The sequence below is a fragment of the Tupaia chinensis genome, unplaced genomic scaffold (assembly GCF_000334495.1).
Source record: "Tupaia chinensis unplaced genomic scaffold, TupChi_1.0 Scaffold143654_1, whole genome shotgun sequence".
NCBI lineage: Eukaryota > Metazoa > Chordata > Mammalia > Scandentia > Tupaiidae > Tupaia > Tupaia belangeri.
The window spans coordinates 461,602-487,785 of NW_006203502.1; the positions used below are offsets into that span (position 1 = coordinate 461,602).

Consider the following 26,184-nt stretch of genomic DNA (forward strand, 5'->3'; position numbering starts at 1 on the left):
ATTTCGCTCTTTCTGTCTCTGTGTCTCTCTCTGTCTGTCTGGTGAGCGCACGTGCCCTACAGTGAAAATCTCCAAAAAAAAAAAAAAAAAAAGAGTTCTTTATGTATTCTGAATACAAGTCTTTTATCAGTTTTTTCTAGTATATGACTTCCTTTTTGTTTTCTTAATTGTGTTTTTTGAAGAGAATTAATTTTTAGTTTTGGGGAAATCTACTTTTTTTCTTTTATATTAATAGTTTTAGTGACTTAAGTCTGTTATTCCTTTTCAGTGATTTTTTTTTGAGGCTTTTATTTTTAAATTATGTAAGTTATAGCATTGATAAGAGTGATAGCTCATTACCAAAATGTGTTTTTTTTTTTTTTTTCGCTATAGGGTGTGTGCGTTCGCCAGACAGACAGAGAGAGACATAGAGACAGAAAGTGAGAAATCACTCCCCAGAGGGGATGGTCACGCCACAATCCCTTCTCCTCCATTCTCCTTTCGGGATCTTGGGCACGCACGCACACGCGCCCGGCATGAGTTTTAAGCCACCGGGTCCGGGACGCGAACCATGGTCGACTACATGAGAGTCCAGCGACATAGCCATTACGCTAACTGCTGGTTCCCACCACGGTCTGTTTTTGAGAGTGATTTTATAAGAAAATAAAATAAAATTTTGAGAGGATTAGTCAGGATTATGTTGAAAGTTTCCAGCTAATATGAAAAACATTTTTAGAGAGAGAGTAAGAGGGCTTATCACAAAAGAGATTGAGTACTATTATATCAGGCATAATGAAAGCAGACAAATAAATGAAAACTAAAATTGATGGTAATGAATTTTCATATCTAGAAAGGATATAGTATCAGTAATAAAACTGTAATAATTCAGATTTGGAAGCAAAGATAGCTTTTTGTCATTAAATATGTGGGAGATTTAAAAATGTTCATGAGAAATAACGTATTATGAAAGAACTGTGCAAGGAGTTCAAAGTTTTTTTGCCCCAAAATAAACTTGTAATTTAATTCTGTTTTTTCCGTGAACATTTTTTAAAATTTCTTTTTATTTATTCATTCATTTATTTTTTAAGTTTGACCAGAGAGAGACACAGAGAGAGGGAAAGTGCGAAAGCAAGGCACAAGTCCGGAACTTGAACCATGGTCAGCCATGTGGGAGTGTTTAGTGCTTTAACCACAATGCCACCTGCTGGTCCCCACCATGAACTTTTTTTTTTTTTTTTTTGATTTTTTCCTCTACTTGTTTTTTTTTATTTATTTTTTTTTGCCAACTTTTTGTTTATTTATTTATTTACTTACTTACTTACATTCATTCACTGTACGTCATTACAGCATACAAAATGAGATTTTTCCATCCAGAATACACTGTATATTGCCTCAACCAAGCACATCAACATATGTGTTATTATCAACAAATAATTTTCCATTTCTTGTTTCCTGTATATTTTGCCTTTTTTCCCATCCTTGATTCCCTATCTCTCACCCTCTCCCATCTCCCACCCTCCTCCCACACTGCGTCTGGTAACCATTGTTTCTTTCTATATCTCCCCCACCCCATTTTATTGTTTCACTAAATATCTTAATCTAAATACTTTTTTTTTTTTAAGTAACAAATGTAATTTTAATTGATCTCTGGTAAAAACTATTCAGGGAAAGCCAGTAATTGTCTCAGCCTCTAATCTGCGAGACCCAGAACCCAAACAGCCCTTAGGAAAGGGTTATTTTCACTATTGTACATCATCCACAGTATTAGAAAAACAAGGCATTATACATCAGTTTAGGTTCAATGTGTGGCTGGCAGCCAATCCAGTCTCTTGTATTCCATATTTTTTCTTGAGCTCTTATACTTTGTCAATGTAAGCTTTCATGGCATCCAAGGACGTCCCTTTCAGCTCATTCCAGGCATCCCACTTGGCCTTGCCTTTGAGGTCCAACATCCCTGGTCACTCTGTGTTAATGTCACCCACAGTTGCTAGCTTGTAGTGGCTTAGATAAACAGCATCTCACTGTCCCCTGGTTTGGTCTTGAAGTGCTTAACCTCCTCAGCGGCTTTCTCAAACTCAGCCTGAGACAAGCTGGCGGAGTTGCAAGGATTCCTGGATGCCTGCGGAGGAGGTGAGGAGCTCAAGCTACTGCCTTAAGACCAGACAGGCAACCTCCTTTCTAATCTAAATACTTTCAGTAGCAAGCACAGCTGATATATACATATGCATGAACACAAGTCTAACTTCAGGCATAAACCTCAGTGAGTAGAATGAACATACTATAAAAGTAGCACCTAGCTAGGGCTATATAGCTTACTGTAGTCATCAAATAGGTATTTTTAATGTTTTTTTTTTAATTAAAAGAAAAACAGTTTTAGGGGTTTTTTTTCCCTGAAACTTTTGTTTTAAACTAAATTACATTCATTCCCTAAGCATCGTCACAGCATACAAAATGTGATTTCCCATCCAGAATATACTGCATAGTGGCTTAATCATGCATGTTATCGTCAAAAATTTTCCATTTCTAGTTAAATATATATATTTTTTTTACCCCTATTTCCTTTTTTTTTTTTTTTTGAAAAGGTTTTTGTTGTTGTTGTTGTCATTGTTTTTGCTATAGGGCGCGTGCCCTCACCAGACAGAGAAACAGAGAGATAGAAAGCGAGAAATCACCCCCCAGGGGGGATGGCCATGCTGCAATCCCTTCTCTTCCATTCTCCTCTTGGGATCTTGGGCATGCATGCACACACGCCTGGCATGAGTTTTAAGCCACCGGGTCCTGGATGTGAACCATGGTCGGCTACATTGGAGTCCAGCGACATAGCCATTATGCTATCTGCTGGTCCCTTTTACTCCTATTTCTGACCCTCTGTCCTTTCCCACTCTCTTGTCACACTACCTCTGATGTCTACATTAGTCTTCCATTCTTTTTCCCCCACATTGTATTGATCACACAATTTCTTAAATAATCTACTTTCAATAACAAGGTCAGCTGGTAATTTCAAGAAAGCAGTTTTAATTTAAAGAAATCCTAAGGAACATTGCTTAAAACTTAAAGCCAGGAAACAGGTTAAGATTCTGTTCAAAAGATAGGTACATGAACCTATCGACACTTCAAGACAGGACACAAATCCTTAAAACCGAACAACAAAGTCTACAAGAAAATCAGAAGTGTTTTAGTCAAAAAGTCATAAAATTCTATTTCACCAATTCAGTTTGATGTACTTTATCTTCTGTTGTAGTTCGATTTTCCCAATTCAATTCTGGGATATAATGTTCAACTCCAGACTTGTCCCTATGATTAAGTTGGCTATTTTCTTAGTTTTTGAACTCTTATTTCTGTCTGTCTGCATTTAATTTTCCTGACATAGCACTCCCTTGAGAACTTCTTGGAAATCTGGTCTGATGCTAGTAAATTCTTTCAGGTTTTCTTTATCTGAGAATGTTCTTGTCTTTTCTTCCCACATGAAGGGTAATCTTTCTGGGTACAGTAATCTTGGTTGAAATTGCTTTTATTTTAACACTTTGGTCTTTTTTTAATTTTTTATGATTTTTTTTCAGGGGCTGAGTGGGCTTTATTGGCACGGTGGGCTCAGTCCTTGGCAGCCACTTTCCGCATGGCGGCCAGCACGTTGCTCAGCTCCTTGCACTTCCTCTTGACGTTGATGTGCATGCCCACCCGCTGCTTGATGAACTTGAGCACGTGCTTGTCCTTGGGACACCTTGAGCAGCTCCATGGCGCCCCGCTCTTAGGGGGCGAAGCTGCACACCTTCCGGATCATGTCACGCATGAACTTGGTGTGCTTGGTGAGGCGCCCACGGCGGGGGCTGTGCCTGGGCTTGCTCACGTTCTTGGTCACTTTTTAGCCCCTCTTGAGGCCCACGGCCATGAGGTGCTGCAGAGCCATGGCTGCAGCTCTCCAGTGACTACTAGGGCGGAAGGCTATTTTAACACTTTGAATATATTTTCCCATTCTTTCCTCGCTCGCATCGTTTCCGATGAGAGGTCTGTGGTTATCCTGATGGGGTATCCTTTGTAGGTAACTTGATATTTTTCTCTTGCCAGTCTTAGTATCTTGTCTTTGTCTGTGGTTTTGATCAGTTTGGCTATAATATGTCTTGGAGAAGATCTTTTTGGGTTGATTCTATTTAGGGTCCTTTGTATTTCGTGGGACTGGATCTTTGAGTGCCTCTCTAGGTTTGGAAAGTTTTCTTGAAGGTCTAGGTTTGGAAAGTTTTCTTGAATGATTTCATGGAATAGACTATCAATGCCCCTATGAGTCTCTTTACCTTCTGGGTTACCAATTATACGGATGTTTGAATGTTTGATGGTATCTAGTATTTCTCATAGTTTATTCTCATTTTTTGAGCCATTTTGTCAGTCTTCGTGGTTGATTTTTCTAGGTCAGCCATTTTCTATGTCTGAGATTCAATTTTCTGTATGATCTAATCTGCTTTTAATGCTTTCAAGAGAGATTTTGACTTCCTGTATTATAGCCTTCATCTCTAATAGGTTCCTTTGATTCTTTTGTAAAGTATGTAATTCCTCTTTTAGATCTTGCAAGAATTTCCTCACCTCCTGGAACTTGTCCTCTCCTTTTTCCTTTCTCTTCTGCAGTTCATTGTCTCTTTTCTCTCTTCCACCTCTGTTAGTTTCGCCATTATGAATATTCTAAATTCTTTATCCGGCATTTCCATGATTTTCATTGAACTGTGGATGAAAGGAGTTATTCTTTTCCCTGGAAAAGAGGTATTTTCTTGCTTTCCCACATTTCTTGTGGTCCTGCGGTGATTTCCAGTCATCTGATGGATGGTGGGCTTCTTCCTATTTCTTGAAGTTCAATCTGAGCGTTCAGGAGCGTGCAGAAAGAGGTGATCTGGAATCTCTTTGTTGTTCCATTGTGATCCCTTTATGCAGCAGATTCAGTAGATATTGAGGAATATGTTAATCCTAATAATATTTGGATGTTTGGCTAAAGTTCCATTAGATCCATCTAGAAACACAGTAAATGGAAATGAAGAGTGGAGAGATGCGCCGAAATCACTAGTTCTCAGGAACCATGAGGAATCTTTGTCTCAATACCTGCCTCTTGTCTCTCTTGCCATTCAGGTTTGTGGGCTGGAGGCTGAATTATCAGTAGGAAATCTTCATTTCTCTTTTACCCTGAAATCACTAGTTTTCAGGAACCATGAGGAATCGTCTTCTCACTATGAACATATGAACATTTTTTTTTTTGGAGAGTTTTTTTTTTTTTTTTTTTTTTTTTTTGGGCACATGTGCTTTCCCGTCAAATCGAAGAGGGCACATGTGCTTTCCAGACAGATAGAGACAGAAAGACAGAAAGCAAGAAATCACCCCCCAGGGGAGATGGCCACGCACGCAATCCCTTCTCCTCCATTCTCTCGGGATCTTGGGGACGCACACATACGCACCCGGCATGAGTTTTAAGCCACCCAGTCCGGGACTCGAACCGCGGTCAACTACGTGGGAGTCCAGCAACATAGCCATTACGCTAACTGCTGGTCCCCCACTATGAACATTTTTTAAGAGAGATTTTTTGCTGTGGCATTCATGTACTTGCCAGAGAGTCAGAAATTAAGAAATCACCTCCCACTGGGGATGATCATGCTGCAATCCCTTTCCCTTCATTCTCTTGGGATCTTGGGCATGCATGGACATTCACATTCCTCTCACTCCTGCCCAGTCTCTCTATATAGTTAAAAAGCCTTTCTGTTGATATCTGTGTCATAAAGTACCTTGTTTCCATACTACATCCTTATCTATTGGGTTTTTATTTAAGCCACTTTTGGTCTATTATTTGTCCTCTGTTTATTTTTCTTCCAAAATTCCTAATACTTTGTGTCTGCTGATATTGCCTCTACCTTTTGAGTTTTATGAGAATATGCTTCCCTTTATCCTTTTGTTGTCTTTTTCTTAATAATTATTTTCTGTTTAATTTTACTCATTGTCATTATTTTATATTTTATTATTTTGACGTTGACCAGAGAGAGACAATGGGAGAGAAGTAAAGTGAGAAAGCAAGCTGCCAGGTCCAGGTCTCAAACTGTGGTCAGCCATGTGGGAGTCCAGCCACCTTAACCACCACACTACCTGATGGCCCCCACTGTCTTTTTAAGGGAGTTTCAGGAACATACATGGAGGAGAAGGGATTGCAGCATGGCCATCTGCACTGGGTTGTGAATTCTCATTTTCTCTGTCACTCTCTCTCTCTCCAGCAAGCACACTCCCCTCTAGGAAATAAATAAATAAATGAATGAATAAATAAATAAAGTTTTATGAATAATGAGAAAATTCACAGGTATTAGTGTTGTTGACACTGATGATAATGGCAAGCTAATTTACTGAGTGCTTACATGGCATGCACCAATATTTTATACTTATTAGTTATTTTCCAATATTTTTTATTGTACTTTCTTTCAGATGCCTGGGAAGCTTATAAACTGATAAAGGTGCAACTTGAAAGACTTGTGTGAAAATATAAACTCAGAAAACCTAGGCAACAAAGTCTTTTTCTCTGAGCAGAGACATCAATTCTTCACTTCTGTGTATGGGACTCAGTTTAAAAATTTTTTAAATATAATTTATGCTTCTACATAACTTTTGCCTAAATATGAGAGAAGCTGTGTAAGAAATAACCATTATGAATATAAATCAAATGCTATATTTCATCTCTTTTTGTAATCATCTCATCATCTCAGGTAATTGGTGTAAGAAAATGTCCATCATAAATTCAACTTCATTATGCACCTGAGAATTAATGTTGAAAAGAAACCATAAGAATTTAGTGAATATGGAAAAATGTTCATCCTTGTTACATCTTAGTATATACTAGTAAAATCTCAGAGAGAAATCCTTGTGTATGATAAGAATGTTGGAAAGCCTCCAGCCTGAATCAGATCTATTTCAGCATGATTGCATTCATACTGAGAAAAACCTTATAAAAGTAATGAATGTAGAAAAACCTTCAGTCTGAAGCAGATCCTTATGGAGCATAAGAAAATGCATACAGGAGAGAAATTACATAAATGTACTGAATGTGGTAAAGTGTTCTCTCGAGTCTCATCCCTTACTCTACATTTGAGAAGTCATACACGGAAGAAATCATATAAATGTAATAAATGTGGAAAAGCCTTCAGCCAGAAGGGAAACTTACTTTCTCATCAGAAACATCACATTGGAGAGAAATCTTATGAATGTGGGAAAGCTTCTGTTCAGGTATCAACCCTCATCAGACATCAGAGAAATCATACAGGAAACAAACCTTATGCATGTAAAGAATGTGGGAAAGCCTTTAATGGCAAGTCATATCTCACTGAACATGAGAAAATTCATACTGGAGAGAAACCTTTTGAATGTAATCAATGTGGAAGAGCTTTTAGCCAGAAGCAATACCTCATTAAACATCAAAATATCCATAGTGGGAAAAAACCCTTTAAATGTAATGAGTGTGGAAAAGCCTTTAGCCAAAAGGAAAACCTTATTATCCACCAGCGAATCCATACTGGAGAGAAACCTTATGAATGTAAAGGGTGTGGGAAAGCTTTCATTCAAAAGTCAAGCCTCATTAGACACCAGAGAAGTCATACCGGAGAGAAACCCTATACATGCAAGGAATGTGGGAAAGCCTTCAGTGGCAAATCAAACCTCACTGAGCATGAGAAAATTCACATTGGAGAGAAACCCTATAAATGTAATGAATGTGGAACAATCTTCAGGCAGAAGCAATATCTCATTAAACACCATAATATTCATACAGGAGAGAAACCCTATGAATGTAATAAATGTGGGAAAGCCTTTTCTCGAATCACATCACTTATTGTACATGTAAGAATTCATACAGGTGATAAACCTTATGAATGTAAAATATGTGGGAAAGCCTTCTGTCAAAGCTCATCTCTTACTGTGCATATGAGAAGTCATACAGGTGAGAAACCTTATGGTTGTAATGAATGTGGGAAAGCCTTTTCTCAGTTCTCAACTCTAGCTCTACATATGAGAATCCATACTGGTGAAAAACCGTATCAGTGTAGTGAATGTGGGAAAGCTTTCAGCCAGAAGTCACATCACATTAGACACCAGAGAATTCATACTCACTGAACTCTATGAATACTTTGAGTTTACATACTTAGTGACATATTAGAACATTCTTTTTACACTAAAGTGACATTAATGTGGGAACTCCTCCAACAGCAACTCAAAACTTGAAATGCCATGACGTTTAATAAGAAGTATCAATATATTGAAAGTACTTCCCAAACTCCCACAACAAATATTATTAATGCTGTATGTTAAGGAGTATTCTCTTTGAAGTTAGGGCCCAGTAATGAAGCTTAATCAATATATTCCTATAAGGCCCATGAGATGCATTAAGAAAAGAGGTTATAGGGATTTGAAATTAAAAAACAGAATTTTGTTTTGTTTTATACTTACTACATATATCATTTGTAAAACTGTAGTCATCAAAGATATTTGCTGTTGATGCAGTCAGAAAATAGACTGGGACAGAATACTGAATGCAGAAACATGCACAAATTCATGGGGAATTGACCATTGATAAAGGTGGTATCCCAAGTGGGTAGAGAAATAATGGATGATTTTAAAAGATGGTCTCAGGGCAATTGACTCTCCATATGAAAAAATAATAGATTTCTGCCATCATCATATATTAAAATGCTTCTTTTTTAAAAAGAGATTTTTCCTATAGGGTGTATCCACTCACCAAGGAGAGAAACAGAAAGTCACCCTCAAGGTGGGGAGGGGGGATGGCCATGCCATAATCCCTTCTCTCAGGATTTTGGATACACACTCACACATGCCCGGTGTGAGCTTCAAGCTGTTGGGTCTGGGACTTAAACCATGGTTGACCACGAAGGAGTCCAGCGCCTTAACTACTATGCCACCTGCTGGTCCCCTAAAATACATCTTTGAATTCCAAAAGTATTGAAGACTAGAATGCAAAAAGCAAAACTTAGTGATAGATTTTATAGTAGAATGTTTTTAAAACCTTTAGACTTGGAAAGAATTTCTAAAATAGATTCCAGAATACCTAGAAGTTCTCTTGAGTATGTATACATATACCTAAGAAACTGACTCATGTACATGGAGAATCACGTACCAGTCTGTTCACTGCAGCATGAGTTATAGTAGCTAAAAACTGGAAACAAATGTCAGTCACTTGTGAAATAGGTGAGTAAAATGTGATATAGGCACATAGTAGAATATTCTAGTAGTAAGTGAAACAAATTATATGTATTAACAGGAAGATATGGAAGATTGTGTAGAGAAGAAAAATGAAGTGATGAATATAGTGTAATACCTGTGTGAATTTACATAAAACACTAAGCAAGCCTACTACTAAGCATTGGTTGTGGATAAACACTGGTTTATAAAACTATAAAGAATGAGTTGGAGGAGTACACATTCGATTCCCAAAAATATTGCCTCTACAAGGAGGTGGAACAGAAATGTGACCAAGCATGGTTAATTAAAGGATATTTAGTTTTCTATCTTAAGTATGTATTTCTCATTAAAAAGAAATATTCCATGTAGTGTAACAAAATGATTAATCCTGGGTTGTGGTAATATATGTGCTCATTCTTTTGTTTGTGCTATTTAATTTCTTAAACTTCTGAAAGTTAAAAATGTAGATATAGGTATGAGGAAGCTGTATATAAATATATTTTATAATGGACTTACATTCCCTGTTAGATGGTAATATTTTATAGAAAAATATTTTTAAAGTCACCTTTACTATAAATTTTGACATTTTTCATTAGAGTTGCATCTTAATTGCAATTATTTAAATTTAGTAATGGTATATCACTAATTTGTACATAGTTTTAGAAGTTATAGCATGATTTTGCAACAGGTTGGTTGAATCACATACACTTAAGGATCAAATCATTAAATAATACATGCACAGACTTGGAGAGAATTTGTTTTTAACTCAAGCATTTCATGGAAATGTTAGTACTCTACATAACCACTATTGACATTAGAAAGTAGACATTTTTTAAATGAGTCCATGTCCCTTTTAATTTTTTCATAAACCACTAAATAAAACATCAACTCTGAGATGTCAGTTTCAGTTTTACTTGCAGACTAATATTTGCCCCTGTTCTGCCAGATACATCCACTCAATCTTTACCCCATTGTCTTTTGCCTGGTGAAAATGATGCTGAAAAGAGATCTGAGACTGAAACAGTGTGCTCTTATTTAAACAAGTCTTTGTGAGGATTTTTGTTCACTTCTCCCTTTCCACAATAACTGATACATAGAGCGCTATTAATGCTATTTTTGAACAGTGGTAAAAATGAGAAGTATACAGCATTTAAGCCTTAGACTGACTTCAAATAAATTTCTTAATTAAAAAAAAATTTTTATGTTTTTTTGCCATTGGTTGGTTTGTACTTGCAGAAGAGAAAAAGAGAAAGTGAGAAATCATCCTCTGGTGGGGGATGGCCACAACTTCAATCTGTTCATTCTCCTCTAGGATTTTGGGTGTGCATGCATACAAACACAGTGTGAATTTCAAGCCACTGGGCCTGTGACTGGAACTGTGGTAGGCCATGTAGTAGTCCAGCTGCCTTAACCACCATGCCACCTCTGTGCCCCATAAACTAATTTCTTTCAAACAACAAAATAACTAGTGTAACTATAGCTTTGCACAGCTTGTTATAGCATTTTTGAAGGCTGGTCTTGAGAATAGTTTGAAAATGTCAGAGGGTGGCTTTTTGAGGGAATATACCCAGATAACATACATATACAACCTGTACCACATAACTATGTTATGGTTAACGACAGTCATGTATATGATAGTAGTCGTATACATGACTAAAAAATTCCTATTTCTAGTGATGTCTTAGCTGTTGTAAATTTGTAGTGCACTGTGTTTGCAGTAATGTTGGTGTAAACAAACCTGCACTGCCAGTCCTATAAAGGTATAACATTTGCAGTTATATGTAATACGTAATATTTTATAATAACTTACTAGTTTGTTTACTTTTATCATTTTAGAATGTACTACTACTTATTCAAAAGAATTGACTGTAAAATAGTATGGTATGTTATGCCAATAGCAACTCCATACATTTGGAGTACCATGTCTCTTCATTGCATTATTTTCGCTTGTGTTTAAGTCAATCGTGATTTGTTCATTATGGTCCTTCCAGTGGGACAAAATATGGAGGAGGAAGACAGGGCTACTGATGATCCTAACCTTTTAGAGGCGTAGCTAATGTGTGTTTGTGTCTTGGCTTTTAACAGCAACAAAAAAAAATTGTAAAAGTTTAAAAAAATTGGGAACCAGCAGTTAGCGTAATGGTTATGTCACTGGACTCCCACGTAGTTGACCGCGGTTCATGTCCCGGACCCGGTGGCTTAAAACTCAAACCAGGTGCGTGTGCGTGCGTGCCCAAGATCCTGAGAGGAGAATGGAGGAGAAGGGATTGCGGAGTGACCACCCCCCCTGGGGGGTGATTTCTCGCTTTCTGTTTCTATGTCTCTCTCTGTCTGTCTGGCGAGCGCACATGCCCTATAGTGAAAAACCTCTCAAAAAAAAAAGTTTAAAAAAATTATTTTAAAGATGGAAGAAAACGTACAAAGACATAGAGAATATTTTTGTACAGCTGTACAGTGTGTATTATAGGTCGTTATAAGAGTCCAAAATTTAAATATTCACCTGTTTAAATATCCATTTTGTAAGACAAATAATAATGTGATTGATTGTATGGAAGAAAATGAAATGAACAAAATAATAAAAGGAAAAAAAAGTTCATGGAAGATGCATATTAAGAAAAAAAAGTTCAAAATTTAAAATAAGTTTGTAAGGTAAAGTTACAGTAGGCTAAGGCTAATTTATTATTATAAATTATGTACAGTGTTTTTTAAGTACACAAGAATATAATGTCCTAGGCCTTCCACCATTCATTCATTAATTTATCCAGAGCAACTTCCAGTCCTGCATCCTCTATTCATGGTAAGCGCCCTATACAGGTTACAGGTATGCCATTTTTCATCTTTTTATTGTATTGTTTCTTACCCTGCTTGGATACACAAATACTTACCATTGTGTTACAATTGCCTATGGTATTCAGTACAGTAACACGCTGTATATGTTTGTAGACTAGAAGCAATAGGCTGTACTATATATACCCTAGATGTATAGTGGGCTACACTATCTAGGCTTGTGTAAATGCACTCTAGAATGTTCACACAAGGATAACATCATTTAATGACACATTTTTTGGAATGTGTCTCCATTGTTAAGCCATGTGTGACCATATATCTACATGAATCTAAATTAGCCTCTTTTCTCATTTCTCATTTTGCTTTACTTAAACATTTTTTCTTATTTATTAAATGGCCTACCAATGTGCTTGTGCAATTTTGAAGTCACTAGAGCAACTAGGATCTCTAACGCAAACCAAACTAGGAGTACTACCTTTTGGTGCCTTCACTTGGCCAGGGGCCTAGAAAGAGCAACAAGAATGATTGTGATGGTCAGATAGAGTAAATGGGCAATTGCAACAATGCATTCTGTGATATTCTGTACTGTAAATTTATTCAGCCATCCCCCTATTGACATGTTGCTCATTTGGTACCATAAACAATAATACAATAAATACTCATATAATCGGCCCTTACATTTCAGGTATTTTTATTTCTATGATATATTACAAGGAAGAAATTGCTAGGTCAAATGATTTTTGTCATTTTAAAAACTGAGTCCTGAGTAATTTTCAAAAAGAACGTATCTTCTAGTCCTACAATAGATAGTACTACTATACTACTTAAATTTACGTTGGATGGGTATAAACCTCATTTGTTCTTAGATTTGCTGCTTTGTGGATTTTTATATTGTTAAACCATTTTCCTATTTTGAAGACTTCATGTGTTAGACATTAGGAATTTAACTTTTTGTCTTAAATTTCTATGTAACCAAATATGTCTTAATTTTTTTTCAAGTTTATGGAGTGGTTAAAATCTTTTTACCATACATTGTACATATAATTTCTTAAGATTTTCTTACAAGTTATTTATTGTTTTCTTATTCATTGTGTAAATGAGTAATCTAGAACTTAAATTTTAAATGCCATATTAAATAAAGGTTTATTGTTATTTTCTTCCAACTGAATTTCTAGTTATATTAACACAATTTGTTAAAATAATCCATCTAGGAGGCAGTAGGTGCTGTAGTGGTTAAGGTGCTGGACTCTCACATGGTTGACTGTAGTTTGAGTGCTGGACCCAGCGGCTTAAAACTCATGCTGGGTGGGGACCAGCAGTTGGCTCAATGGCTATGTCACAGGACTCCCATGTAATCGTGCAGTTTGAACCCAGACCCAGTGGCTTAAACTCATGCCAGGCATGTGTGCGTGCATGCCCAAGATCTCAAGATGAGAATGAAGGAAAAGGGATTGCAGCATGGCCATCTCCCTTGGGGGGTGATTTCTTACCTTCTGTCTCTCTGTCTCTCGGATGAGCACACACGCCCTACAGAAAACAAACAAACAAACAAAATAAACTAAAAAATCTGGGGACCAGCAGATGCTATAATGGTTACATTGCAGGACTTGCATGTAGTCAACCGCAGTTCAAGTTCTGGACCCGGCAACTTAAAACATGCTGGGCATTTGTGCATGTGTACCCAAGACCCCCAGAGGAGAATGGGGAGGGGGGAGAGATTGTGGTGTGGCTATCTCTCGGAGTGGCAGGGGGAGTGATTTCTCACTTTCTGTCTCTGTTTCTGTCTGTCTGGTGAGCACATGTGCCTTATAGCAAAAATCTAAAAAAAAAAAAATTGTTCAGCAGTCAGTCCTACAGCTCTAACACTGGTTTACATGTCCATCAGCAACAGTCACAGGCTTGAATAGGCAATCACACAGAACAGAGTAGGCTTTGCCAGCACTAGGTTTATTGGTATTTTCAGGGTAATAGAACACTTTCACAGCATTTTCATCAGTCCTACAACTGCCCAAGCAAGGATAACTTTCAGGACCCCAGCACTCCTCGAGAAAAGAGGTCAAAATGGCTGTAGTTCACCTTATCACTGGGAAACATTAATATTCTTAATCACTGCATTTTTTATAAAAGTGATTTAACTTGTTTTATCTATTTAATTTTTTTTTTTTGAGAGGCTTTTGTGATAGGGCGAGTGCGCTCGCCAGACAGACAGAGAGAGACATAGAGACTGAAAGCGAGAAATCACCCCCCAGGGGGGATGTCACGCCGCAATCCCTTCTCCTCCATTCTCCTCTCGGGATCTTGGGCACGCACACACACGCACCCAGCGTGAGTTTTAAGTCACCAGGTCTGGGACGCAAACCACGGTCGACTACATGGGAGTCCAGCGACATAGCCATTACGCTAACTGCTGGTCCCTATTTAATTTGACCACAGAGAGACTGAGAGAGAGATGGAGAAAGTGAGACAGCAAGTCACCAGGTCTGGGACTTGAAACTCGGTTGGCCATGTGAGAATCCACCTCCCTTAACCACCATGCCACCTGCCAACCCCACTAGTGCATCTTAACAGTAGTCTTGGGACCAGCAGTTGGCATAATGGCAATGTCACTGGACTCCCATGTAGTCAACTGCAGTTCAAGTCCCGAACCTGGTGACTTAAACTCACACCGGGCATGTGCGTGCGTGCCCAAGATCCCAGGAGGAAAATGGAGAAGGGATTGTGGCGTGGTCATCTCCTCTGTGGGGTGATTTTTTGCTTTCTGTCTCTTTCTGGTGAGCATAAGCGCCTTATAGCAAAAACCTCTCTCAAAAAAAATAAAAAAACAATAGTGTCACTGCATCTTCTAGGGCCACCATCACATAAGGCACAGCTAGTTGTAGGACACTCAGTTAATATCCACTTAAGCACTGGGAAACTGAAACCTTGATTTTCCAAAGCTTAAAAATGCCTCAGCAGGGAACCAGCAGTTCGCGTAATGGCCATGTCGCTGGACTCCCACGTAGTCGACCGCGGTTCGTGTCTCGGACCCGGTGGCTTAAATCTCACGCCGGGCGCGTGTGCGTGCGTGCCCAAGATCCCGAGAGGAGAATGGAGGAGAAGGGATTGCGGCGTGACCATCCCCCCTGGGGGGTGATTTCTCGCTTTCTGTCTCTATGTCTCTCTCTGTCTGTCTGGTGAGTGCACGCGCCCTATAGCGAAAACCTCTCAAAAAAAAAAAAAAAAGCCTCAGCATAGGCAGGGTGGTGGCACAGTGATGAAACATGATGCTCTGAAAGGCTGGCCAATATGGGTAGATTCTGAGTTTGCATCCAGAGACCTTCCTAAATACACTAGGCAAGGGTGTCCATGATTCAGGGCTGGCTGAGGCTGAGGGTGAATCATGGCATCTGCACCCTGGGGGTTATTGGGGACTGTCACTTTGACTTACTTGTTTATGAAAGAAAGAAATAAAACTAAAAAATACCTTCATGTAGGCTATCAGTGTGTATATTGCTGTTATATTCTACTCAGAGAGAAATAAGAGGACAAATAGCCAAATTTATTGGAGTTTATTAAGCTGGTAGCATAGGTGGGGGGCTCATGTCTCTCAAAATCTCTGGGTTGATATGGTGATTACAATGGAAATTGAGGAGGGAGCGAGGAGGAAAGGGAGTGGGGTTCCCATGTGAAACCAGTTATAGAAGCTGAATCAAGAAGGTTAATTCTTTCTTTTCCTTTTTTTTTTTTTTTTTGGAGGGGATTTTTCTGTAGGGGGGGTGGGATAGACAGAAAGTGAGAAATCACCTCCCCCCCCCCGGGTGGATGGCCATGCTGCAATCCCTTCTCCTCTATTCTCCTCTCGGGATCTTGGGCATGCACGCAAATGCGCCTGGCGTGAGTTTAAGCCACTGGGTCCAGGACTCGAACCGCAGTTGACTACATGGGAGTCCAATGACATAGCCATTATGCTAACTGCTGGTCCCAAGGAGGTTAATTATTTCTGAGGGCACTCTCCAGACCTTTGTTTAATGTTCCCCAAGACTCCGGGCAGGGGTCTGGTGATTGGTAGTTACATTACTAAGGAACATCTAAACAAAAGGGTTTCAGGCTAGTTAGTGAAGACAGTAAGACTATTAATCAGTTTACTCTGGGAAAAGGAGGAAGCAAATATAACTGAAAGTTCAAAGATGGAGGTGTTTCTGCTTCAGAGTAAAATCAAAGCTCTCCGCCCTCCAAGTACAGACTACAAATGAGGGGTTAACAATGGTATACTTCAGTGAAACTGTGATGGAGAAGCAAATCCTAGGTCACCTTTCCTGATATGGGTCGGTGGGAAAGGATTACTCTTAACCCATTACTGACACCATCCTTTTCCTATTCAACTGAAATTTGTCATGTAGTTCTTTATCCATTCAACTCAAACTGCCATGTATTGAGTTTTCTTTTGTATCAAAGCCTTTTCCAACAATCTCTTGTATCATTAGTCTATTTTACAATTTTTTTTGGGGGGTTAGGGGGGAGAGGTTTTCACTATAGGGCACATGTGCTCCCCAGAAAGACAGAGAGAGAGAGAGAGACAGAAAGCAAGAAATCCCCCCCCAGGGAGGATAGCCATGCCACAATCCCTTCTCCTCCATTCTCCTCTCGGGATCTTGGGCACACACGCACATGCGCCCAACGTGAGTATAATCCACCAGGTCTGGGACTTCAACGGTGGTCAATTTCATGGGAGTCCAGCGACATAGCCATTATGCCAACTGCTGGTCCCCATATTTTCCTATTCTTATGTTAGTACCATATTAATAATATTAACATTAGCCTTACCATATTCTGATATTTTATAATAAAGCAAGCCTCCTTTGTTTTTGTTTTATTTTCTTTCAGCTTTATTGGCTAATCTAAGTTAATTTTCTGCTTGTATAAAGACGTATAGTTTTCTCAAATTAGAAAGCCAAAAACCTTTTGGTTTCTAAATAGAAGTGCATTTAATTATTTACATTTCTTTTGGGAGGACATTTTTTATATAAATATTTTTGTACCAAAACATAGTATGCCTTTATATGTGTTCAGATTATGCTTCATGTCCTTCAACATGAGGATTCTGAACAAAATAATTTGAAATACATTCATGCTTAATACTGCTTCAGAGTAAAATCAAAGCTCTCCGCCCTCCAAGTACAGACTACAAATGAGGGGTTAACAATGGTATACTTCAGTGAAACTGTGATGGAGAAGCAAATCCTAGGTCACCTTTCCTGATATGGGTCGGTGGGAAAGGATTACTCTTAACCCATTACTGACACCATCCTTTTCCTATTCAACTGAAATTTGTCATGTAGTTCTTTATCCATTCAACTCAAACTGCCATGTATTGAGTTTTCTTTTGTATCAAAGCCTTTTCCAACAATCTCTTGTATCATTAGTCTATTTTACAATTTTTTTTGGGGGGTTAGGGGGGAGAGGTTTTCACTATAGGGCACATGTGCTCCCCAGAAAGACAGAGAGAGAGAGAGAGACAGAAAGCAAGAAATCACCCCCCAGGGAGGATAGCCATGCCACAATCCCTTCTCCTCCATTCTCCTCTCGGGATCTTGGGCACACACGCACATGCGCCCAACGTGAGTATAATCCACCAGGTCTGGGACTTCAACGGTGGTCAATTTCATGGGAGTCCAGCGACATAGCCATTATGCCAACTGCTGGTCCCCATATTTTCCTATTCTTATGTTAGTACCATATTAATAATATTAACATTAGCCTTACCATATTCTGATATTTTATAATAAAGCAAGCCTCCTTTGTTTTTGTTTTATTTTCTTTCAGCTTTATTGGCTAATCTAAGTTAATTTTCTGCTTGTATAAAGACGTATAGTTTTCTCAAATTAGAAAGCCAAAAACCTTTTGGTTTCTAAATAGAAGTGCATTTAATTATTTACATTTCTTTTGGGAGGACATTTTTTATATAAATATTTTTGTACCAAAACATAGTATGCCTTTATATGTGTTCAGATTATGCTTCATGTCCTTCAACATGAGGATTCTGAACAAAATAATTTGAAATACATTCATGCTTAATACCTTTATATTCAAGAAAGTTTTGATGAGTAATAAAGGTATTAATAACACTCCTTGACTGTATCAAAATTAGTTACGGAAGGGATATTTATCAGATACTTAGTATTTGCTCCAAATACATGGTAAGTACACAAAGGCACTTTTCATTAGGAGAGTATAATCCCAACTCCATTAAAAAACAAACAACTTTTTGGCAATTTATTATACTTTCCTAAGCACTGCTTTATTAATTTTAAAATGGCAATTTTGGTAAACAGGAAATAGTATGTGAAAAGATTTAATTCTGGAAGTGACATTAGGAAGATGATGGGCTTGAAAGCTATTGAGACAATGGAAAAAGGGCAATCTTTTCAATAATGGTGCTCGGAAAATTGGATATCTATATGTAAAAAAATGAAAAGAGATTTCTATCATCATACAAAAAAAAACACCTCAAAATGAGTTAACTTGAGCATAAGACTCAAAATATGACACTAGTAAAAGAAAACGGGAAACAATTAGATATTTGTTTGGACAAGAGTTTTTGATAAGAAAGCAAAAGCACAGGCAGTAAAAGCAAAAATAGACGAATGGGATTACATCAAACTAAAAAGCCTCTCTAGAACAAATGGACCAATCAATAGAGTGCAGATACAACTCAAAGAATAGACAAAAGTATCAGCAATCCTTATATCCAGTAGGGATTAATAATCAACATATATTAGGTCATTGGGAAGGTCATGATGTATTTTTCTGTTTCTCTATGCATCATGACTTTTCCAGATGACCCAATATATGAAATACAAATTAACTCAGCAGCAAATAATCTGTTAAATAATAGGCAAATGACCAGAATAGCTATTTCTCAAAAAACATACAGATGACAAAAAAAAAGGAAAAAAAGAAAAGAGCTCAGTATCACTAATCATCAGGGATATGTAAACCAAAACCACAATAAGCTATCATCACACTCCAGTTACAGTGGCCATTATTGGAAAGGCCAAAATAAATAAATAACAAATGCTGGGAAAGATGTGGAAAAAGGGGAACTTTTGTGTACTGTTGGTGGGAATGTAAATTGCTATAGCCTTTATGGAAAACAATATGCAGTGTTCTCAAAGAACTAAAAATAATACTTCCTTATGATCTAGCAATCTCATTACTATGTGAGGAGACGTCAAAAAATTTGTGTAAAAAAGGAATTAAAGTATGAGTTTATTTTTGGTATTAAAAAATTCTTGATATAATTCATAGTTTTCTCATGCATTTTTCATGAGCTTTTTGAAGACCCCTTGTGTGTGTATGTACATGTATACATATACACACATACAATGGAATACTACTTAGCCATTAAAAAGAATGAAATCCTGTAATTGCAGGCAACCTGGATGTTAAATGAAATAACCCAGGCACAGAAATAAAAAAAAAAAAAATCACATTCTCACTCACATGGAGACTAAAAAAGATGACCTTGGACTGGCCTCCCAAAGCAGTTAAGGGAGACAGATATTACATGGTTGACTGTTGCTCAACTCCTAGCTCTGATGACTTGAAAAACATGATGAAAAACAAAGTGCTTTCTCACTTTCCCTCTCCCTCTCCCACTCTCTCTTCCTCCTGATCCCTCTCTCTCTCTCTCTCTCTCTCTCTCTCTCTCTGTTCTTCTCCAGTCAAATTTAAAAATAATAATAATGGGGCCAGCAGTTGGCATAATGGCTATGTCGCTGGACTCCCATGTAGTCGAGTGCAGTTCAAGTCCCAGACCTGGTAGCTTAAACTCATGCCGGGTGCATGCGCGTGCGTGCCCAAGATCCTGAGAGAAGAATGGAGGGGAAGGGATTGTGGTGTGGCCATCCCCCCGCCCCCCAGCGGGTGATTTCTTGCTTTCTGTCTTTCTGTCTCTGTCTTTCTGGTGAGCACACATGCCCTATAGCAAAAACCTCTCCAAAAAATACTAATACTAATACTAACTAAATAAATAAAGTTAAATTTTTAAAAGTGCAAAATTTAAAATACCTTGAAACAGGGACCAGCAGTTGGTGTAATGGCTATGTCACTGGACTCCCATGTAGTTGACCATGGTTCAAGTCCCAGACCCAGTGGCTTAAACTCACACCAGATATGTATGCGTATATGCCCAAGATCCCGAGAGGAGAATGAAAGAGAAGTGGCATGGCCATCCCCCCTGGAGGGTGATTTCTCACTTTCTGTTTCTTTGTCTCTCTCTTTCTGGCGAGTGCACGCACCCTATAGAAAAAAACTTCTAAAAAAAAAAAAAGACAACAACTTTGAAACAAAAATGCAAACACAATATACTAAAACTTATGAAACACAGCAAAATTTTTTACCATGTGAAAAAATTCAATGTTTAAATTTGGTTAATGTGTACATGTGCCCCAAATCCTGACAGAAATGGAGGGAGAAAGGACTGTGGTATGACGACATACCATTGAGGGGCACTTTCTCACTCACAAGCACATTCAACCTCTGGCCATAAAAGACCTCATAGGAATCAGCAGATGGTGTAATGGTTATGTCATTGGACTCCCATGTAAGCAACCATGGTTTGAGTCCTGGACCTGGTGGCTTAAAACACACTGGGCACATATGCGTGCATGCCCAAAATCCAGAAAGGAGATTGGAGGAGAAGGGATTGTGGCATGGCCATTCCCCCCAGTGGGTGATTTCTCGTTTCTGTCTGTCTCTTGGGCAAGACCACATGCCCCATAGCAAAAATCTAGAATAGTGATTACTAGAGACTGGAAAAGATAGAAGGGAGGGGAATAGAGAAATGTTAGTTAATGGATACAAAATTATAGTTAAATTAGAGGAATAAGTTCTCTGGTATTCTGTAGCACTGTGGGGTAACTATAATAACAATTTATTGTCTGTTTCAGAGTAGCCAAAAGAGAAGAACACCCACAAAATAAAAACCTACAGCAGATACATGTAATAAAAAAGCAACAATTTAAAGCATACTACTACAGAAAACTATCAAACAATAAAGGAAGATAGCAAAAGAAGAGAGATACAAAGGATCTAAAGAGGAAAAAAAAACAGAAAGCAAGTAACAAAATAGTACTAGTAAGTCCTTATCTATGAGTAATTATTTTATATGTCAATGAATTGAATTCTTCACTAAAAGACACAGAGTGGTTGAACAGATAAAATAAAACAATAGAAAACAACAGAAATAAGACCTAACTATATGCTATGTATAAGAGATTTGCTTTACCTTTAAGGACACCTGAGAATGAAAGGATGGAAAAAGTTACACCATGCAAGTGGTAACCAAAATTGAAAAGGGGTAAGCTATAGGCATACTAGAGATAGTATACATTAAATAAAAAACTATATAATATGGCAAAGAAAGTCATTTTATATAGTGATAAAAGAGTGTGTTCAACAAGAGAATATTACAATTATAAATTCATATGCACCCAACATCAGAGGCCCTAAGCAAGTATTAATATGTCCCGGCCCGCGGGACAGTAGAACAGGTTCCTTGGGGGAGGGAATGAGAGATGGGACAAACACACACACACACAATATGAGGTGCTGATCAAGTCGTCTACTTCCGTTTATTGAGGAGAAATGGCGAGTTATATAAAGCTGGTGGGAACCAACTGGTTGCCCAAAATGCAAATGAGATAGAACAGCATGAACCAATCATTGATGTGGGTGGATCTCTCCCGCTGCCTAGAAACCCAACCACTTCCGGGGAGAACGGTTGGTCACATGGTTTCTGAGAGACGGTTTGCTCAGTGAGGAAGTGAAGCCTAATGGTTTCCAAGATGGTGGATAGCTCAAGATGGCGGATAGCTCAAGATGGCTTCCGTATACAGTGCTCGCCACATTAATAGATCTAAAGGGGGTGATAGATTGCAATACGATGGTTGTTGGAGAATTCAATATACTATTCCCAGGACTGGATAAATAATCCAGTCAGAAAAATCAATAAGGAAACTGGGGTTCAGGTACACATTAGATAAAATAAAGATGAACATATATAGAGCATTCCATACAATAGCAACAGGTAGCACATTCTTTTCAAGAACATATGGGGGACCAGCAATTGGCACAATGGCTATGTCGCTGAACTCCCATGTAGTCAACTGTGGTTTGAATCCTGGACCTGGTGGCTTAGACTCACACCGGGTGCATGTGCATGCATGCCCAAGATCCTGAGAGGAGAAAGGAGAAGGAATTGTGGCATGGCCACCCCCCTGGGGGGTGATTCCTCACTTTCTGCCTCTCTGTCTCTCTCTGTCTTTCTGGCAAGAGCACACACCCCTTAGCAAAAATTTCTCTTAAAAAAAAAGAAAAAGGAACATATGGAACATTCTACACAATAGATCATATGTTAGACCACAAAACAAGTCTTAACAATTTTTTTTGTTCGTTTTGGGAGGTTTTTGCCTTAGGGTGCATGTGTTGGAGGGGGCAGAGACAGTGATAGGAAAAGTGAGAAATCACCCCCCTAGAGGGGATGGCTACATCACAATCCCTTTTCTTCCATTCTCCTCCTGGAATCTTGGGCATGTACACACATGCACCTGGCATGAGTTTCAAGCCACTGGGTTCAGGAATTGAATTGCAGTAGGCTGTGTGGGAGTCCAGCAATGTAATTGCTATGCCATCTACTGGGTCCAGTCTTAACAAATTTAAGAAAATATATCCAGTATCTTTTCCAACAAAAATGACTTGAATCTGAAAATCAACAGGAATCATGGAAGATTTACATATATATGAAAATTAAACAATATTTTCTTGAACAACAATTGGGTCAAAAAAGAAATTAAAAGGGACCAGCAGTTAGTGTAATGGCTGTCGCTGGACTCCCATGTAGTCGACCGTGGTTCAAGTCCCGGACCGGGTGGCTTAAACTCACGCGGGTGCATGTGTGTACGTGCCCAAGATCCCGAGAGGAGAATGGAAGAGAACGGATTATGGTGTGGCCATCCCCCTGGGGGTGATTTCTCGCTTCCTGTCTCTTTGTCCTGGCTTTCTGGCAGGCACACGCCCCTTATAGTGAAAAACCTCTCAAAAAAAAAAAAAAATAAATGAAAGAAAAATTTTAGGGGCCAGCAAGTGGTGTAGTGGTTAAGAATGCTGGATTTCCTTCCACATAGTTGGCCCTGGTTTGAGTCCTAGACCTGGCAGCTTGCTTTCCCACTTTCTCTATCTCTCTCTTCCCTGTCCCTCTCTGATCAAATTAAAAGAAACAAAGAAAGTTAAATAATTCTTTTTTTTTTTTTTAAAGAGTAGGATTTTATTGTTCACCAGCTTGTCACCTATCCTGATGTTAACAATTCTATTAATATGGAAGTGGGCATTGAAGATTATATATAGAATTTAAATGTAATAAATCAAAGTATTATTTAAAGGATGTGATTGTCTTTTAAAAATAATTTTATTTAACTTCATTTTAATTTGACCAGAGAGGGACAGAGAGAAAGTGAGAAAGCAAGCTGCCAGGTCAGGGCCTCAAATCGCCGTTGGTCATGTGGTTGTCCAGCACCCTTAACTACCACACCCTGCCAGCCCCGAAAAATTTCCTTCTTATTATTAGGAATAAGAGGGGCCAGCATATGGCATAATGGTTATGTCACTGGACTCCCACATAGTCAACTGTGATTCAAATCCCAGACCCTGCAGCTTAAAACTCACATCAGGGAAAAAAAAGATCTCAGGCCAGGTGTGTGTGCGTGCATGCCCAAGATCCTGGGAGGAGAAGGGAGAAGAGATTGCAGGATGGCTAACCTCCAAAGGGAGTGATCTCTCACCTTCTGTCTTTCTGTCTCTCTGGTGAGCACAGGCACCCTACAGCAAAAATCTTTTTCTAAAACAAACAAACAAAAAATACAGCATATCAGGGACCAGCAGATGGCATAATGGTTATGTCACTGGACTCCCACGTTGTCTGTCATGATTCAAGTCTCAATACAGAGGCTTAAAACTCATGCCAGGTGTGTGTGGGCATGCCCAATATCCTGAGAGGAGATTGGAGAAGAAGGGATTGTGGTGTGAGCATGCCCCCCTGGGGAATGATTTCTCACTTTCTGTCCCTCTTTCTCTTGAGCATGTGCACATGCCCTATAGCGATAATCTCTCTCTCAAAAAAAATATGGAGTTAAAAAATGATCAAGAAAGAGATGAAAGGAATTGGACCCACAACAGAAACAGTTGCCAAATATCAAATAATGGATGGTACCCCAGTGAAAGGCAAATTGATTCCAATCAGGCTACTTTTACCAGGATATGATCCAACTCTAACAATGAGAGTTATGAACAAAAAAATTTCAGTAAGGTACTTTTTGAATCTAGTACTTGTTGATGAGGAAGATAAAAGATACTTTAAGCAGCAGGAAATCATTTTATGGAGAAAAGCTCCAGAAAAACTGAGAAAACAGAGAATGAACTTAAACCACTGACTTGAATCTCCTGAATCATAGGCATCTGCTGAACAGCCTGAAATGTGAACTGAAAAGAAGGAAAAAAAAACTTAAAAAACAGGGACCAGCAAATGGCATAATGGTTACATCACTGGACTCCCATGTAGTCAACTTCAGTTTGAGTCCTGGATCCAGAGGCATTTTAAACTCATGCTGGGCATATGTGCATGTATGCCCAAGATCCTGAGAGGAGAATAGAGAAGGGATTGTGGCATGGCCATTCCTCCTGTGGGAATGATTTCTCACTTTCTGTCTCTCTGTCTTTCCAGCACTTGCCATATAGCAACAACCTCTCCAAAATAAACAAACCAACAGACTGACAGACAAAAACACCTGTAACCATTGAGATGAAGTTTAGCAGGTTAAAGATTGTTGCAACATGTAGGGGAGAAAAAGGCCAACATCTCATATAAAATATTTATCTTACCATTGCTGCATTTATTTTATGGCATAACCAAATGTTCTTGTATATATACATTTAAAAAGAGTTTTCTTTGAACCACTGGAAATTACTTAAGCTGCTTTTTTTTTTTTTTCTTACTGAACACTTTGATAAGCACTTAGATATACATCAGTATAAACATTAAAGATTCTCATTGGGACTAGCAGGTGGTCTGATGGTTAAGGGCACTGGATTCCCACATGGCCGACTGCTGTTCGAGTCCTGGACCTGGCGGCTTGCTTTCTCACTTTCCCTCTCTCTGTCACTTTGGTCACATTAAAATAAATCAGTAAATAAATAAGTAAAATTAAATAGGGGCCAACAGGTGGTGTGGTGGATAAGGGCGCTGGATTTCCCACATGGCTGACCATGGTTCAAGTCCCGGACCTGGTGGCTTCCTTTCTTGCTTTTACTTTCTCTCTCTCTCTCTGGTGGTCAAATCAAAAAAACTAACAATAACGAATGGAGTGAAATAAATAAATAAATCTTTAAAAATAAATAAATAAAGTTAAATAAAATAATTCTTTTTTAAAAAAAGATTTTTTTAGAGGTTTTTGCTATAGGGCGCGTGCGCTTGCCAGACAGACAGAGAGAGACAGAGAGACAGAAAGCGAGAAATCACCCCCCCGGGGGGTGGCCACGCCGCAATCCCTTCTCCTCTGTTCTCCTCTCGGGATCCTGGGCACGCACGCATACGTGCCTGGGTGAGTTTTAAGCCATCAGGTCTGGGATGTGAACCACAGTTGACCACGTGGGAGTCCAGCGACATAGCCATTACGCCAACTGCTGGTCCCTAAAAATAAAGATTTTCATGTGAGGGGCTGACAGGAAATGTGGTGTTAAGGGCACTGGACATGCAGACATGGCTGGCTGCTGTTCAAGTCACCAGCCTGGTGGCTTGCTTTCTCATTTTCCCTATCTCTTGCTCTCACTTTCTCACTCTCTTGCTGTCCCTCTCAGGTCAAATTTAAAATAAATAAATAAATAAATAAAGTTAAATAAAATTATTCTTTTTTTAAAAAAGAAAAATCCTTATGTGAGTAAGCTAGTATTTGTAATTTTGCTTTTTTTGCATGATGTTAATTATAAATCCTTTTCCTCTCCCTTTTCATGCTAATGAACATCTCTTATTCTCTATTCTATATGCAGACAATTATTTTGTGTTCAAATAAAATTAGAAAACTTCAGTAGCCCTCACATCCTACAAATATTTAAAGCACAGCATCTCACTATTTTTGAGAACTATATTTGTCTTTACATATATGTTAGAGAAACACAGATGAGTGT

General features: G+C 38.6%; 1 protein-coding gene and 1 pseudogene across 1 annotated transcript in view; one reads left to right on the plus strand and one right to left on the minus strand.

Annotated features, from left to right (window-relative positions):
- Positions 1-8,702, plus strand: part of ZNF260 (zinc finger protein 260) — a 27,987-nt gene extending 19,285 nt beyond the window's left edge. Inside the window, 2 exon segments of the mRNA XM_027766768.1 lie at positions 6,421-6,923; positions 6,926-8,702. Coding sequence (XP_027622569.1) covers positions 6,860-6,923; positions 6,926-8,097 — 1,236 coding nt within the window. The 5' untranslated portion in view covers positions 6,421-6,859 and the 3' untranslated portion in view covers positions 8,098-8,702.
- On the minus strand, positions 1,606-3,715 carry LOC102496383 (acyl-CoA-binding protein pseudogene; annotated as a pseudogene).
- Positions 8,703-26,184: the final 17,482 nt, after the last annotated feature.